General features: G+C 43.0%; 2 protein-coding genes across 2 annotated transcripts in view; both read left to right on the top strand.

Moving 5' to 3' along the window:
• LOC138333859 (uncharacterized) overlaps window positions 1-18,938 on the top strand; it is a 126,285-nt gene that overhangs the window by 1,746 nt on the left and 105,601 nt on the right. The window lies entirely within an intron of this gene.
• Window positions 5,533-8,126, top strand: LOC138332701 (uncharacterized). The gene is made up of 2 exons (XM_069280692.1): window positions 5,533-5,719; window positions 7,666-8,126. Exons 1-2 carry the CDS (start codon window positions 5,533-5,535, stop codon window positions 8,124-8,126), a joined length of 648 nt encoding a protein of 215 aa, XP_069136793.1.

Below are 18,938 nucleotides of genomic sequence, written 5' to 3'. Positions count from 1 at the left end.
TAGGTAAACCAGTTTTACCTACCACCTTGTACAGGTGAGTACAAGGTATGTGAGATACTGTAGGTAAACCAGTTTTACCTACCACCTTGTACAGGTGAGTACAAGGTATGTGAGATACTGTAGGTAAACCAGTTTTACCTACCACCTTGTACAGGTGAGTACAAGGTATGTGAGATACTGTAGGTAAACCAGTTTTACCTACCACCTTGTACAGGTGAGTACAAGGTATGTGAGATACTGTAGGTAAACCAGTTTTACCTACCACCTTGTACAGGTGAGTACAAGGTATGTGAGATACTGTAGGTAAACCAGTTTTACCTACCACCTTGTACAGGTGAGTACAAGGTATGTGAGATACTGTAGGTAAACCAGTTTTACCTACCACCTTGTACAGGTGAGTACAAGGTATGTGAGATACTGTAGGTAAACCAGTTTTACCTACCACCTTGTACAGGTGAGTACAAGGTATGTGAGATACTGTAGGTAAACCAGTTTTACCTACCACCTTGTACAGGTGAGTACAAGGTATGTGAGATACTGTAGGTAAACCAGTTTTACCTACCACCTTGTACAGGTGAGTACAAGGTATGTGAGATACTGTAGGTAAACCAGTTTTACCTACCACCTTGTACAGGTGAGTACAAGGTATGTGAGATACTGTAGGTAAACCAGTTTTACCTTCCACCTTGTACAGGTGAGTACAAGGTATGTGAGATACTGTAGGTAAACCAAGTTTTTACCTTCCACCTTGTACAGGTGAGTACAAGGTATGTGAGATACTGTAGGTAAACCAGTTTTACCTACCACCTTGTACAGGTGAGTACAAGGTATGTGAGATACTGTAGGTAAACCAGTTTTACCTACCACCTTGTACAGGTGAGTACAAGGTATGTGAGATACTGTAGGTAAACCAGTTTTACCTACCACCTTGTACAGGTGAGTACAAGGTATGTGAGATACTGTAGGTAAACCAGTTTTACCTACCACCTTGTACAGGTGAGTACAAGGTATGTGAGATACTGTAGGTAAACCAGTTTTACCTACCACCTTGTACAGGTGAGTACAAGGTATGTGAGATACTGTAGGTAAACCAGTTTTACCTACCACCTTGTACAGGTGAGTACAAGGTATGTGAGATACTGTAGGTAAACCAGTTTTACCTACCACCTTGTACAGGTGAGTACAAGGTATGTGAGATACTGTAGGTAAACCAGTTTTACCTACCACCTTGTACAGGTGAGTACAAGGTATGTGAGATACTGTAGGTAAACCAGTTTTACCTACCACCTTGTACAGGTGAGTACAAGGTATGTGAGATACTGTAGGTAAACCAGTTTTACCTACCACCTTGTACAGGTGAGTACAAGGTATGTGAGATACTGTAGGTAAACCAGTTTTACCTACCACCACCTTGTACAGGTGAGTACAAGGTATGTGAGATACTGTAGGTAAACCAGTTTTACCTACCACCTTGTACAGGTGAGTACAAGGTATGTGAGATACTGTAGGTAAACCAGTTTTACCTACCACCTTGTACAGGTGAGTACAAGGTATGTGAGATACTGTAGGTAAACCAGTTTTACCTACCACCTTGTACAGGTGAGTACAAGGTATGTGAGATACTGTAGGTAAACCAGTTTTACCTACCACCTTGTACAGGTGAGTACAAGGTATGTGAGATACTGTAGGTAAACCAGTTTTACCTACCACCTTGTACAGGTGAGTACAAGGTATGTGAGATACTGTAGGTAAACCAGTTTTACCTACCACCCACCTTGTACAGGTGAGTACAAGGTATGTGAGATACTGTAGGTAAACCAGTTTTACCTACCACCTTGTACAGGTGAGTACAAGGTATGTGAGATACTGTAGGTAAACCAGTTTTACCTACCACCTTGTACAGGTGAGTACAAGGTATGTGAGATACTGTAGGTAAACCAGTTTTACCTTCCACCTTGTACAGGTGAGTACAAGGTATGTGAGATACTGTAGGTAAACCAGTTTTACCTACCACCTTGTACAGGTGAGTACAAGGTATGTGAGATACTGTAGGTAAACCAGTTTTACCTACCACTGTACAGGTGAGTACAAGGTATGTGAGATACTGTAGGTAAACCAGTTTTACCTACACCTTGTACAGGTGAGTACAAGGTATGTGAGATACTGTAGGTAAACCAGTTTTACCTACCACCTTGTACAGGTGAGTACAAGGTATGTGAGATACTGTAGGTAAACCAGTTTTACCTTCCACCTTGTACAGGTGAGTACAAGGTATGTGAGATACTGTAGGTAAACCAATTTTTACCTTCCACCTTGTACAGGTGAGTACAAGGTATGTGAGATACTGTAGGTAAACCAGTTTTACCTCACCTTGTACAGGTGACAAGGTATGTGAGATACTGTGGTAAACCAGTTTTACCTCACCTTGTACAGGTGAGTACAAGGTATGTGAGATACTGTAGGTAAACCAGTTTTACCTACCACCTTGTACAGGTGAGTACAAGGTATGTGAGATACTGTAGGTAAACCAGTTTTACCTACCACCTTGTACAGGTGAGTACAAGGTATGTGAGATACTGTAGGTAAACCAGTTTTACCTACCACCTTGTACAGGTGAGTACAAGGTATGTGAGATACTGTAGGGTAAACCAGTTTTACCTACCACCTTGTACAGGTGAGTACAAGGTATGTGAGATACTGTAGGTAAACCAGTTTTACCTACCACCTTGTACAGGTGAGTACAAGGTATGTGAGATACTGTAGGTAAACCAGTTTTACCTACCACCTTGTACAGGTGAGTACAAGGTATGTATATGAGATACTGTAGGTAAACCAGTTTTACCTTCACCACCTTGTACAGGTGAGTACAAGGTATGTGAGATACTGTAGGTAAACCAGTTTTACCTACCACCTTGTACAGGTGAGTACAAGGTATGTGAGATACTGTAGGTAAACCAGTTTTACCTTCAACCTTGTACAGGTGAGTACAAGGTATGTGAGATACTGTAGGTAAACCAGTTTTACCTACCACCTTGTACAGGTGAGTACAAGGTATGTGAGATACTGTAGGTAAACCAGTTTTACCTACCACCTTGTACAGGTGAGTACAAGGTATGTGAGATACTGTCAAACCATCCTACAACCGTTTTTACCCTTCCAACCTATTGTACAGGTGAGTACAAGGTATGTGAGATACTGTAGGTGAAACTACCAAGCCCTCTCCCTTGCCCAAGGATCATCCTCACTGTATTCCTCCGACAAAGGGCCCCTACCCCTTGGCCAAGGATCATCCTACCGTATTCCTCTAACAAGCCCCCTTCCCTTGCCTGATCATCCTACCAGGATTCATCTACACAACCCCCCTCCGTTGGCCATAGGATCATCCTACAGTATTCCTCCAAACAAGCCCCCTTCCTTGCCATGGATCATTCTTACCGTAATTACCTTTAACAAAAGCCCCTCTTCCCTTGCCAAGGATCATACTTCCGTATGCCTCTTACCAAGCCCCCTCCCCCTTGCCAAAGGATCTTTTCTACCGGGGTTATTCCTCTAACAAGCCCCCTCCCTTGCCAAGGATCATTCTACCGTATTCCTCTAACAAGCCCCCTCCCTTGCCATGGATCATCCTACCGTATTCCTCTAACAAGCCCCCTCCCTTGCCAAGGATCATCCTACCGTATTCCTCTAACAAGCCCCCTCCCTTGCCATGGATCATCCTACCGTATTCCTCTAACAAGCCCCCTCCCTTGCCATGGATCATCCTACCGTATTCCTCTAACAAGCCCCCTCCCTTGCCATGGATCATCCTACCGTATTCCTCTAACAAGCCCCCTCCCTTGCCATGGATCTTATCCTACCCCCCCCCCCCTTCCCTTGCCATTTCCTCTAAACAAGCCCTCTCCCTTGCCATGGGTCATTCTACATTATTCCTCTAACAAGCCCCCTCCCTTGCCATGGATCATTCTACATTATTCCTCTAACAAGCCCCCTCCCTTGCCATGGATCATCCTACCACCGTATTCCTCTAACAAGCCCCTCCCCTTGCCATGGATCATCCTAACCGTATTCCTCTAACAAGCCCCCTCCCTTGCCATGGATCATTCTACATTATTCCTCTAACAAGCCCCCTCCCTTGCCATGGATCATTCTACCGTATTCCTCTAACAAGCCCCCTCCCTTGCCATGGATCATTCTACATTATTCCTCTAACAAGCCCCCTCCCTTGCCATGGATCATTCTACATTATTCCTCTAACAAGCCCCCTCTCCTTGCATGGATCATCCTACATGGATCATTCAAAGCCCCCTATGGATCATCCCTACCCATCCGTCTAACAAGCCCCCTCCCTTGCCATGGATCATTCTACTAACTTATTCCTCTAACAAGCCCCCTCCCTTGGCCATGGATCATCCTACCAGTATTCCTCTAACAAGCCCTCTCCCTTGCCATTGGATCATCCTACCTAACATGCCCCCTCCTCTAACAATTCCCCCCAGCCCCTTGCCATGGGTCATTTCTACATTATTCCTCTAACAAGCCCCCTCCCTTGCCATGGATCAATTCTACATTATTCCTCTAACAAGCCCCCTCCCTTGCCATGGATCATCCTACCATATTCCTCTAACAAGCCCCCTCCCTTGCCATGGATCATTCTAACATTATTCCTCTAACAAGCCCCCTCCTTGCCATGAGATCCTATCTCTCCCTTGCCATGGGTCATTCTACATTATTCCTCTAACAAGCCCCCTCCCTTGCCATGGATCATTCTACATTATTCACTCTAACAAGCCCCTCTCCCTTGCCATGGGACAATTCTACATACTATTCCTCTAACAAGCCCCCTCCCTTGCCATGGATCATTTCTACAAGCCCTTATTCCTCTAACAAGCCCTCTCCCCTTGCCATGGATCATCCTACCAGTATTCCTCTAACAAGCCCCTCCCCATGGATCATCCTACATTCCTCTGGATTGACTAATTAATGCCCCCTCCAGTTGCCATGGATCATTCTACCCTCTAACAAGCCCTCTCCCTTGCCATGGATCATTCCTACCGTATTCCTCTAACAATTACCCCCCCTCTCCCTTGCCATGGATCATCCTACCTGTATTCCTCTAACACAAGCCCTCCTATTCCTTCCCTTGCCATGGATCATTCCTAATATTATTCCTCCTAACTAAGCACCCCACTTCCCTTGCCATGGATCATTCTACTGTATTCCTCTAACAAGCCCTCTCCCTTGCCATGGATCATTCTACATTATTCCTCTAACAAGCCCCCTCCCTTGCCATGGATCATCCTACCATATTCCTCTAACAAGCCCTCTCCCTTGCCATGGGTCATTCTACATTATTCCTCTAACAAGCCCCCTCCCTTGCCATGGATCATCCTACCGTATTCCTCTAAAAAGCCCCCTTCCCTTGCCAAGGATCATCCTACACGTATTCCTCTAACAAGCCCCTCCCTTGCCAAGGATCATCCTACCGTATTCCTCTAACAAGCCCCCTCCCTTGCCAAGGATCATCCTACCGCCATGTATTCCTCTAACAAGCCCCTCTCCCTTGCCATGGATCATACCTACCGTAATTCCTCTAACAAGCCCCCTCCCTTGCCATGGATCATCCTACCATATTCCTCTAACAAGCCCCCTCCCTTGCCATGGATCATCCTACCGTATTCCTCTAACAAGCCCCCTCCCTTGCCATGGATCATCCTACCCAGTATTCCTCTAACAAGCCCCTTCCCTTGCCATGGATCATTCCCTACCGTATTCCCTCTAACAAGCCCCCTCCCTTGCCATAGGATCATCTACGTATTCCTCTAACAAGCCCCCTCCCTTGCCATGGATCATCCTACCGTCTATCCTCTAACAAGCCCCCTCCCTTGCCATGGATCATCCTACCGTATTCCTCTAACAAGCCCCCTCCCTTGCCAAGGATCATTCTACATTATTCCTCTAACAAGCCCCCTCCCTTGCCAAGGATCATCCTACCGTATTCCTCTAACAAGCCCCCTCCCTTGCCAAGGATCATTCTACCGTATTCCTCTAACAAGCCCCACTTCCTTGCCATGGATCATTCTAGCGCATTATTTCCTCTAACAAGCCCCCTCCCTTGCCATGGATCATCCTACCGTATTCCTCTAACAATGCCCCCCCTTGCCATGGATCATCCCTTGCCATCCCATTGGATCATCGTACCGAATTCCTGTAAACAAGCCCCCCCCCCCTTCCTTGCAATGGATCATCCTACTGTATTCCTCTAACAATCCCCCCCCCCTTCCCTTGCCCATGGATTCATTCTACCGATTAATCCTCTAACATGCCCCCCTCCCTTGCCAAGGATCATTCTACATTATTCCTCTAACAAGGCCCCCCTCCCTTGCCATGGATCATCCTAACTACCGTATTCGCTCTAACAAGCCCCCTCCCTTTGCCATGGATCATTCTACCTATATTCCTCTAACAAGCCCCCCCGTTCCCTTGCCATGGATCATTCTACATTATTCCTCTAACAAGCCCCCTCCCTTGCCATGGATCATTCTACATTATTCCTCTAACAAGCCCCCTCCCTTGCCATGGATCATTCTACATTATTCCTCTAACAAGCCCCCTCCCTTGCCATGAATCATTCTACATTATTCCTCTAACAAGCCCCCTCTTCCCTTGCCATGGATCATCATACTGTATTCCTAACAAGCCCCCTCCCTATTCCTCTAACAAGCCCCCCCCCCCTTGCCATGGATCATTCTACATTTATTCCTCTAACAAGCCCCTCCTCCCTTGCCATGGATCATTCATGGATCATTTCTACATGGTATTCCTCTAAACAAGCCCCCTCCCTTGCCATGGATCATTCTAACATTATTCCTCTAACAAGCCCCCCTCCCTTGCCATGGATCTCTCTAACCACTTCCGTATTCCTCTAACAAGCCCCCCCTCCCTTGCCATGGATCATCCTACATTATTCCTCTAACAAGCCCCCTCCCAATCTGCCATGGATCACACATCCTACTTGCCGTATTCCTCCTCTAACAAGCCCCCTCCCTTGCCATGGATCATTCTACTGTATTCCTCTAGGATCACAAGCCCTACTTCCCTTGCCAAGGATCATTCTACATTATTCCTCTAACAAGCCCCTCCCCTTGCCAAGGATATCAATTCTACAGCCCCCCCTCTTATTCCTCTAACAAGCCCCCCTCCCTTGCCATGGATCATCCTACATTCCTATTCCTCTAACAAGCCCCCCTCCCTTGCCAAGGATCATCCTACATTATTCCTCTAACAAGCCCCCCCCTTCCCTTGCCAAGGATCATCCTACCATTATTCCTCTAACAAGCCCCCTCCCTTGCCATGGATCATTCTACATTATTCCTCTAACAAGCCCCCTCCCTTGCCAAGGATCATCCTACCGTATTCCTCTAACACAGCCCACTCCCTTGCCAAGGAGCATCCTAACCGTATTTCCTCTAACAAGCCCCCTCCCTTGCCAAGGATCATCTCTACATTATTCCTCTAACAAGCCCCTTCCCTTGCCATGGATCATTCTACATTATTCCTCTAACAAGCCCCTCCCTTGCCATGGATCATTCTACCTTCATTGCCATGTATTCCTCTAACAAGCCCCCTCCCTTGCCATGGATCATTCTACTGTATTCCTCTAACAAGCCCCCTCCCTTGCCATTGGATCATTCCTACATTATTCCTCTAACAAGCCCCCTCCCTTGCCATGGATCATCCTACCGTATTCCTCTAACAAGCCCCCTCCCTTGCCATGGATCATTCTACATTATTCCTCTAACAAGCCCCCTCCCTTGCCATGGATCATTCTACATTATTCCTCTAACAAGCCCCCTCCCTTGCCATGGATCATTCTACCGTATTCCTCTAACAAGCCCCCTTCCCTTGCCAAGGATCATTCCTACAGTATTCCTCTAACAAGCCCCCTCCCTTTGCCATGGATCATTCTACATTATTCCTCTAACAAGCCCCCTCCCTTGCCATGGATCATCCTACTGTATTCCTCTAACAAGCCCCTCCCTTGCCATGGATCATTTATCATTATTCCTCTAACAAGCCCCCTCCCTTGCCATGGATCATCCTTCCGTATTCCTCTTAAGCGACTATGACCCCCCTCCCTCTGCTATGGATCATCCTACCGTTCCGCTATTCCTCTAACAAGCCCCCCTCCCTTGCCAAGGAATCATCCCTACCGTATTCCTCTAAACAAGCCCCCTCCCTTTGCAATGGATCATCTACCGTTACTTCCTCTAACAAGCCCCCTCCCTTGCCATGGATCATCCTACCAGTATTCCTACTAACAAGCCCCCTCCCTTGCCAAGGATCATCATACGGATTCCTCTATACAAGCCCACTCCCTTGCCAAGGATCTATCTACCACTCTAACAAGCCCCATCCCTTGCCATGGATCATCCTACACGTATTCCTCTAACAAGCCCCATCCCCTTGCCAAGGATCATCCTACTCTGTATTCCTCTAACAAGCCCCCTCCCTTGCCAAGGATCATCCTTAACTTACCGTATTCCTCTTAATCAAGCCCCCTCCCTTGCCTCATGGAGGATCATCCTACTGTATTCCTCTAACAAGCCCCTCTCCCTTGCCAAGGATCATTCCTACCTGTATTCCTCTAACAAGCCCCTCCCTTGCCATTGGATCATTCCGACATTATTCTCTTAACAAGCCCCCTCCCCTGCCAAGGATCATCCTACCGTATTCCTCTAACAAAGCCCCCTCCCTTGCCATGGATCATCCTACATTATTCCTCTAACAAGCCCCCTCCCTTGCCAAGGATCATCCTACCGTATTCCTCTAACAAGCCCCCTCCCTTGCCAAGGATCATCCTACATTATTCCTCTTTTAAGCCCCCTCCCTTGCCACGAATCATTCTACATAAAAAAAGTTGCCCAAATGCCCTTACTGACATATACTATTGTATTGTATACCCCAAAAGCCCTACATAACAATTTTCACCAAAATGAAATAATATCCTAATTTTGAGCATTCTGAAGCCTTTATTTTTGTCCATGGTAACGCAAGTTGTTGAAAGTGGTAGCCTTGTATTTGGTTTGATATATTTTAAAATCCCTATACACTATTATTTGCTGTAACTTCATTCTCACACAAAGGATTTCTTTACAATGCTTTAGAATTTATTTCCTGGTGCTATTGGTACGTAATCAGTTAAACAAAGTTCTATAATTCAAAACTATTGTCATCCCTTTAATTCAAAGAAATAAGATTATATGTAGTGAGTGTAAACTCTCTCTCGACTGTTGAAAAACAATTATTTATTCCCCAAAATCAAAAAGCTCTTGCCTACCATGTGTATTGAAAATTCCTTTATCAATAAACAGTTTGATTATAAGGGAATCTATTTTATTCCTCTCCCCATAAACAGGTTGTCTTCGTGTCTGTCCTCTGTCTTCTCGTAGAAAGAAGACTATTTGAAGATAAAACTTACAAACCATCTTTGCTAGCCCCAAACAAACATAAGATTTGAGTATGGAATCCGTCATACCCTATCCGTCCTCATCTGTCTCGACGAGAGTAAATAGTGGTCTCCCTTCATCTTTCCTTTATGGCGCTACACAGCTCGGACGGCTATTGCATTGTGTCTAATGTTATCTTTCTTTTAGTCAAACACACATTCGACCCATCTGCAAGTTACCAGGCTTGTCGACACGATCCGTCATTTACTGGTGACGTCTCGCTGTTTCGGTTGTTTACGTTTGTTTTTTGTGTCGGTTTTTCGTCGCTGAGGCTACGGGTTCTAGAGTGTGTTGCTTAACGTTTTTTGAACGTAATTTTCTTAACCTTCTTGTAAATGCCTGGTAAACTATCATGGTGTTCCCATTTCCTGGGACCCCCACATGATGCATGATGTCGCCTTTGTAATGTGTCCTCTCCTTGTGAGTCCAGTTGGGAGGCTCTTGGCCCAGGCCGGACATTACAACACGGGATCATTCGTCCTCCCGTTAAGAGGGATTCGTCAACAGGGAGGAGAAGGATGCATGTTCTGTTTCTGGTCCTGTCTCGTAGTACAGGCTCTTCTCGAGATCAGGGGTGGTCCCTCCTGTCCAGGTTGTTCTGGCAGTAGGTGCCTGACAAAACACTACCAGGTGCAATTGCTGTAAGATGCCGGGACCTATTCGTTCGATTTGGGTTCATAGTTTCCAACTTGGGATTAGTGAATGCATCTCTCCTAACCCGGCATCATTTCTGGTCCAAACACTCGATGAGTGTTTGCTGGCTCGGGTCTTTCCCATACTCTCTGGGTCATGGGTTTGTTGGTCATTTTCGGCCTCCTTTTCCCCCTGGCTTAGGGTTAAGGTGCCTGCGGGCAACCATCAAACAGCCTGCGTGATGGTTGTTGCGGTTTCAGCAGCATCCCGGCGTTATGGGCCGTCAGGCCATAAATGTCCGGGTTTCACTTGGATTGGGGAGTGGGTGGTTCCAACTTGGCCAGCCACCCAGTCTCAGGCAGCCAGTTTTTTCCGTATTTTAAGGGTTACGGTTTTAACCCAGGCTATTCACACTTATTGGTTACCCTTGGTTTGGTCTCTCCCTCGCGGTGACCTGTCAGCGGGTCGGTTGCTAACCCCCCCAACCACTACTGTCCCACCAGTCCCGTTTGTCTCCGAGTCTCAAAGTCATTTAGTCGAGCCCTCAGATGGTGAGTCTGTCTCTTTTGCTGGCCCTTTTCTCCCCGTTGGGACCTCGGTCAAGCTTATTCAAACAGCAGGTTTTGTCTGGGGATTGCGGGGCACTTAGGGCCGATGTATCTCGATTCTCGGGGCGGAGGTTTGCCCACCACCTTACCGCATCCCATCCGGAGTCCAACACCCTTTGGTTCTTGGTGGCTCACGAGGGCATGCGGTCCGTGGTCCCGGCAACGTAAGTGGGACAGGTGGGGTTCAGGCTCCAAGGTAGCCACCACAAGATGGAGAGGCTGATGACTGCGGATTTCCATTCAAATTCTGTCTTATATTGGACTTTCTGACGGTTAGTCCGTGTGCTCGTAATCTGGACTGTCCCGTCTTTAGAGGTGTCTTTGTCCGTCGTCTGGGTTGTTGGAAAAAACCGCCCGGTCGCATCCGATTGACTGCCCCCCTTTCTGGGCCACTCTTTTTGGATTGACTCTTCACTTACTGTTCAGAAGGAATTTGAGGTGGTACTCGGTCGCTTCTGCCTTCTTTGAAGAAGGAGGCTAGAACTTCAGCTACTCAGTCTACTGCACAGCCGAAGTCGAGATAGTCTGTCACTTCTTTCCTCCCTGAGTCTGAGATAAAAAAAAGCCTATCTTTCTTCCCTCCTCGGGGGATTAGTAGATACACAATGACTCCAGGCTGTTATCTATTTCTAAAGTGCCTTCAACAGGCTATTTCTCTAATAAAAGCGCTATTGACATAAGTTGATCCATGATGGTTACATAACTATAGTTTACATTGCTAGTCGAACTTGAATTGGGCTTGCTCCTTTGGTTTTCAAATCTGCTGCATCTTTCTCAAACATTGACAGCGAAGGGTGCATACATTCGGGCCCTCAAGTACTCCCCTTCTCGAGACACTTTGTCAATGGGGTCAGGGCTTTGCCAGTAGATTTACCACCATTTTGGGAATTACACGTCACCTTACTCATAAACAGCCTGAAAAGACCTCTCCAGTGTGTCAAATGGTGGCTTCCTCTCAAACAGTCGTGTAAGACGTTTGCACCGGTGGTGGAATCAAAAGGACAAGGGGGTAGCAGCTCCCACCCATGACAGCGAGTCCAGGTTCACGACTGTTCAGGCCAATTTGTAAGGTGGTTTGTGTGGCTACGGAATACTCTACCAGTGTAGTAATGGCTTGTGGCCCTTGTAGTACTCTGTCACCATTATCACAATCAGCTGCAAACTCTTTGTCTCTCGTGGTGCGTTTGACCAAGACAATACGCGCTATCTCTGGATTGGGAGGGGCTTGCCAGGCTTATGCTTTCCATCCATTCATATCCTGGCTGGGCAACAGTACGACATGCTCCATCCTTTGATAGCGACCCTGTGGCCGAGACAACCATGGTTCCGGATATGCATGATTCTTCATCTCAGTTCCATCTCCTGCGCAGCCTCGGTCAAACGGAAGATTCGTTTCACGGTCCCGATCACCTTCACGCGTGGAAGCTATCTCAGGAGGGCCTCGCTCAGGCAATCTACCAGGTCAAGCTGATGATCTTCTGTGATTGGTGTACTCGGCAGGAAGATTGATCAACCGGCTCATTGCCAGTGTTCAGTCTTTCATGATAGGCGAGAGGTAGTTCTAACCTCGTGGTCTGCTTTGATTAGGGGCTTCAGTATGGACAGGCCTACTCCACAGTGGAACCTAGCTCTTGTGGTTAGAGTCAAAGGGGGCTCCTTATGGAGCCTTTGCGGGTCTGTCTCCTATATGTTTTTAACTTTTAAGCTGTCTTCCTGCTCGGCCCTTGCCTCAGGCCGTAGGAGGAGTGATATCCATTTCACTCTTCGTGCCTTTTCGTTGGGCCAGAGGATAGCTCTGCCTGGTTACCCTTCTACACTTGATCCTGCACCCTTTTTGGCATAGAATCAGGTTCATGGTTTTTCAGCCCGTTCCCATTAGGATTCCTTCTCTTGGACAGTCTCTTGTTGAGCCCACTTAGGTTTTTACCTATCTAAGGGGCGCGGGGGCGAGGTACTCGAATCTTCGTTTATTCTTGCTATTAAACAGGGCATCTGCCTCCACAATACATTTTTTTCAGAATGTCCGTCAACAATGCTTGTTATCACTATTTCTTAAAAACTGCTGCAGGGATTTTGTTCAAACTTCACATGGAGGGTCCCCTTGGTCCATATTTGTGCCATACAGATTTTGAGGCTGATCGGAAAAACAAGATGGCTGCCAGGCAGCCATCTTTGATTTTGGCAGTTGAAGTTTGTTATCAATATTTCTTGAGAGAACTACTGAAGGGATTTTGTTCAAACTTCACATGGAGGTTACCTTGGTCCCTAGTTGTGCCATACAGATTTTGAGACTGATAGGAAAAACAAGATGGCCGCCAGGCAGCCATCTTTGATTTTGGCAGTTGAAGTTTGTTATCGATATTTCTTGAGAACTACTGAAGGGATTTTGTTCAAACTTCACATGGAGGTTACCTTGGTCCCTAGTTGTGCCATACAGATTTTGAGGCTGATCGGAAAAACAAGATGGCCACCAGGCAGCCATCTTTGATTTTGGCAGTTGAAGTTTGTTATCGATATTTCTTGAGAACTACTGAAGGGATTTTGTTCAAACTTCACATGGAGGTTACCTTGGTCCCTAGTTGTGCCATACAGATTTTGAGACTGATAGGAAAAACAAGATGGCCGCCAGGCAGCCATCTTTGATTTTGGCAGTTGAAGTTTGTTATCGATATTTCTTGAGAACTACTGAAGGGATTTTGTTCAAACTTCACATGGATGTTACCTTGGTCCCTATTTGTGCCATACAGATTTTGAGGCTGATCGGAAAAACAAGATGGCCACCAGGCAGCCATCTTTGATTTTGGCAGTTGAAGTTTGTTATCGATATTTCTTGAGAACTACTAAAGGGATTTTGTTCAAACTTCACATGGAGAGTACCATTGGTCCCTAGTTGTGCCATACAGATTTTGCGGCTAATCGGAAAAACAAGATGGCCGCCAGGCAGCCATCTTTGATTTTGGCAGTTGAAGTTTGTTATCGATATTTCTTGAGAACTGCTGAAGAAATTTTGTTCAAACTTCACATGGAGGTTACCCTTGGTCCCTATTTGTGCCATACAGATTTTGAGGCTGATAGGAAAAACAAGATGACCGCCAGGCGGCCATCTTGGATTTTGATAGTTAAGGTTTGATATCCCCATTTCTCAAAAAGTGCTGAAGGAATCTTTCTCAAATTTAATATGTAGGTTCCCCTAGGGCCCTTGTTGTGCATATTACATTTTTGGACCAATCGATGAACAAGATGGCCGCCATCTTGGATTTCAATAGTTAAAGTTTGTTATGGCTATTTCTCAGATAGTACTGAAGGGATCTGTCTCAAATTTTATATGTAGGTTCCCCTAGGGACCTAGTTGAGCATATTGCATTTTGGGACCGATCGGTTAACAAGATGGCCGCCAGGCAGCCATCTTGGATTTTGTTATTCAAAGTTTGTTATCGCTATTTCTCAGAAAGTACTGAAGGGATCTGTCTCAAAATTCATATGTAGGTTGCCCTAGGGCCCTAGTTGAGCATGTTATGATTCGGGACCGATCGGTCAACAAAATTGCTGCCAGGCAGCCATCTTGGATTTTTATATTCAAAGTTTGTTATCGCTATTTCTCAGAAAGTATTGAATGGATCTTTCTCAAATTTCACATGTAGGTTCCCCTAAGGCCCTAGTTGTGCATATTGTGATTTGGGACCGATCGATCAACAAGATGGCCGCCAAGGAGTCATCTTGGATTTTGATAGTTGAAGTTTGTTACCGCTATTTCTCAAAAGGTACTGAAGCGATCTGTCTCAAATTTTATATGTAGTATGTTTGAAAAAGTTTAAAAAGTAGAGAAAAGATCCATCTTTCCTTTGTCAGATATAGATCATTCTTTGGTGAGCGCCAAGATCCCTCTGGGATCTCTTGTTTTTAGAGTAATGTCCCTTTGTTGATAACATGACTACTCCTCCTAAACTATTGGAGAGATCAATGAAACTTGGTGGTAACAGTGTAGATATGTGTAACATATATTAGAATGAGATTCACTACTCAGTTAAGAGTAATGCCATTTTGTTGTTTTAGATTAAAAATCTGAAACCATTGGCATGATTGTATAGTTGGTGTAAGGGAAGGGGAGAGGGGAGGTTTTGGACAGTTGTGTGGCACATCAAGATTTTTAAATGCGAGTAGGCAAAGTTGATTTTTTTGGCGGAAAAGTGGTTAGTACATCTGCATACCCTGGCTTTTCTCCTTCATGTATTTTAGTGGCCGAATGGTTAAAGATGTCACAACATGTTGTCACAAGCCCTCCTACTCTGGGTTGTGAGTTGAATGGTTGCAAATCAGTGATTTTTTTGGGGGTACTCTGGATTTCCTTAATTAACCTATTAATTCTGACATTTTCTTAAATGACACTTGATGTTACCAAAAGAATTTTTCTGTAACTTTGACATTAATAATCTAGATTAAAAAGAAATTTTGTAATCATGATTAAATTGAGCATATTTTTTGTTTAAAGATGCTTCACCGCTGATGAATGGTATTTTTTTCTCTATCAAACACAGGAGCAGACAAATTAGTATTTTTCTTCAGTTACAAAAGTTACTAATTAAATATACAAATGTAATTTACTTTTCACCATTACCACCATTGAAAAGTTTGAGCTTCTTATTTTACTTCCAAGTAAAAAGTTTTAGAAATAAATCGTTGCGTTCTGAAAAAATTCTGTTACACTATGTTCAATATGGAATTTTGCTTGTTCAAGTTTTAAGGCCCCTGGACAACTAAGGTCATTTAGGGCTTATATGGAATGAAGTACTGATTGTGCATGCACCAAAAGTAAAAAAACACTTTATATTATTTTTTGGTGTTAATTAGACATGATTAAACACCAATTATTGTTTTAATGATGAGTATCATTTATGTTCTGTCGGCGGTGGAGCATCTTTATAACAGCACAATTGTCATTTTACATGTATGGACTAAGGGAGGTAATCCATTTAAAAAATGCTACATTTCTCAGATACAAAAACTATTGATTGAAACTTGAGGCAAGAAGAGAAGAAAAAAGTAACAATAACTGTTAATATAGACATAAAACAAATTATAACATTGTTTCCTGTCAACATCAGATATTACTAATATGCAAAAAAATCATGAATTTTAGCTCCTTAAACTTTCTTGATAATAGAAACTGTGCAATAGTTTACAACAAATTATAGAAAAATTAGCTATATATTTATCAAATAATATTCTTTTTTTTTTGTTGACTTGAGATATCGTGAAATATCTGGGATATTAAAATTCAAAGTAAAAGTGAAGGCACTCTAAGTCACGGGTAATTTACTCCTTTGATGTACATCAAGGTCATTGTGTATAAGGAAAAGTTAGTTGGTTGACTCTGTTGCTGTGAAATTGGGTGTCGCTCTCTCTGTAATCTTCAAACAAAGACTCTACAGGCCTGTTTTTGTTTGGTCAGTTATTTTTTCCTGAACAGCCTTCAGTTTTGCAATGAAATAGTCAAGGGGTGGATATTATGTCAGCGACAGTAACCCCTGGAATCTTGAGGATGGGGTTGAAGACACAGGCTTCATTGTACAGTGTACATTATTATAATCTTAGTTATGTATTAGTTGGTATTATTTGTCTCCTGACCACTATTGGTAGTTGTTGGTATTCATGATAAATGTTGTGAGTTGGGCTGGTATTGCTGTGTTGTGGGGTTGTAGCACTTACTCTGTGTGATCATTTTACAGGGGTTGTCTCCCTTTGTCTGTATAGTTGTGTAAAGTATTAGGATGCTACAATTGTAGAATTTTGGTGGTGTTATATCTGTATATTGGCTGGTGTAGTGTTTCCAGTTATTGGGTACCATAAATTCATAACAGGGACTTAAGTGTAGCTTGGTAGGAAACCTCGTCCAGCATGTTAAACAAATATTGAATGACAGATTGCATTTGTTGAAAGATAGGATTTATTTTACATTGAAACGATACCAGCTACATTATGTACCAAGCAATTATCGTATAGAGTTTTTAAAAATTGATTTGAAGCATGCTTTATAAGTTTTTAATATCATAAAATGATAATTTATAATTTTAATTTGACTATGTCATCTATAATAGATGCCTCAATCTGAATTACTTTGCTTATTTTCATTTAATTTAAATAGTTTTGTGTAAAATTCTAAATAGTTTGAGAAAAGTTCCTCTATTAAATGATTTGAGAAAATTACGGGGATATTATACATAAATTCATAAATATCTTGTAACAAAAGTGATATTGTAGTTAGTAAGTTTTCACTGGGATGAAATTTCTTTGACAATTTTGCGAGACATTACTGTGACTGTGAAATATGCTCCACTGCTGACAAATAGTTTTTTTTTTCTCACTACAAAACAGGAACAGATGAATTCGTATTTTTCTTCAGTTACAAAAGTTATTTACTTTACATGATTACCACCATTGAAAAGTTTGAGCTTCTTCGCTTATTTCAAGATAAGAAAATTTAATTAATTGCATCCAGAAGATTTCCATGTCACAATATTCCCTATAAAGAATGAAATACTAATGATTGTTTATGCACCAAAAGCAAATTTTAAATTATTTTCTCTCTATTTATGTGCTAATGATAGACACTTACATAAATGATTAAACATCAGTTATTGTTCAAATGATGAATATTGTTTATGCTCTGTTTGATGTCAGGAAATTTTAGTTTATTAAAAGAAGCGGTTATATGAATTACTCATTAAAGCAACCAGGGAAAATTATAAATATTAGGGATATTTCTATGTAAAACTGATCAGTGTAATTTTAAAAAACAATTAAGTTATATCTAATATATTTTTAACACAGTGGAAAATTCTTTAAATCAAAGTTTGTGTACATTTTTGTTGTGCCCCCCCCCCTCCGCCTTTTCTCCCCACCCTGAGGCAGGAGGGATGGGCCCAAAAAGGATAACCAATGGTTAATTATTTTAATTGCTACAAGTCTTAAAAGTTCTGCAATTGTTGTAACCAGATTTACATGAAGCCATAAATATCCTTGAGAAAAGGGTAATAAATTTTGTATATATCTTGGCTTTGACCATCACCACCATCCCCCCTCCCCTCCCCGGAGAGAATGGGTGTTTTTATATGGGTAAACTGAGGTGAATTATTTAACCTGCTTCTTTTTATGGAGTTTTGCATGGACTGCAGCCAAATTTGGTAAAAAAGATTTTTGGGGAAAGGTAAAGAGTTTGTATAAATCTTGGCTCTGACCAGGGTAATTTGAAGTGAATCTTTTACCTACAGTATTTACAGTAACGTATTCGCTGTAATAAGCACCCACGGGGGCTAGTAGGGGGGGGGGGGCTTATTAAGTAATCAAAATTTAAAGATGCTCCACTGCTGATGGAGTATAAATGATATTCATCATTCGAACAATAATTGGTGTTTAATCGTGTATATATATGTCTAATTAACACAAAAAATAATATAAAATAATTTATTTCACCATTGGTGCATGCGCAATTAGTACTTCATTCCATATAGAATATAGTGACAGGGAATTTTTTCGGGATGCAATTAATTATTTTTAATATTTTTAACTTTAAGTAAAATTAGAAGCTCAAACTTTTCAATGGTGGTAATGGTGTAAAGTAAGTAACTTTTGTAACTGAAGAAAAATACTAAATCCTCTGCTCCTGTTTTTGATAGTGAAAAAATACCATTTGTCAGCGCTGGAGCAACTTTAAGTTGTGAATGGAAAATCTTTCTGTACTATGGGATAAAATACTGATGTTAGAGGCATCACATTGTTAAATCCATGAGATGGGGGCGTTTAAGGGGAGGGGCGCTAATTACGACGAAAACGGTACAAAGAATTTGAAATTGCATTTATTGAGGTATTTACAGTACTTGTATTTTTTCCATGCGTGAAAACATGGAATATTTACCGTATATTTCCTGTGTGATCTATCTGTGAATGGTGACCTGATAGGCTTCTAAGCTTAATGTCTATTCCAGCCACTAGTCATGTGTCTTTGTTTCTGTTCATACAGATGTTGGACTTAAGCATAATGAAATTTGTTTTGTTAAAAAAAATGAACACAACATTTTGAAATTTATTTAAATTAGTTCTTAATTATGTTTGGTTAAGACGTGGGTCTTCCACTGTGCAGCATATGCAGTGTGAAAAGTGGGTTTTGCATGGCAAGAGCCTATTAGGCTCGGCC

The sequence above is a fragment of the Argopecten irradians genome, chromosome 10, assembly GCF_041381155.1.
Source record: "Argopecten irradians isolate NY chromosome 10, Ai_NY, whole genome shotgun sequence".
In the NCBI taxonomy this organism is placed as follows: domain Eukaryota; kingdom Metazoa; phylum Mollusca; class Bivalvia; order Pectinida; family Pectinidae; genus Argopecten; species Argopecten irradians.
Note: the sequence above shows the minus strand (reverse complement) of the source record. Positions and strands in the feature narration are given on the sequence as shown.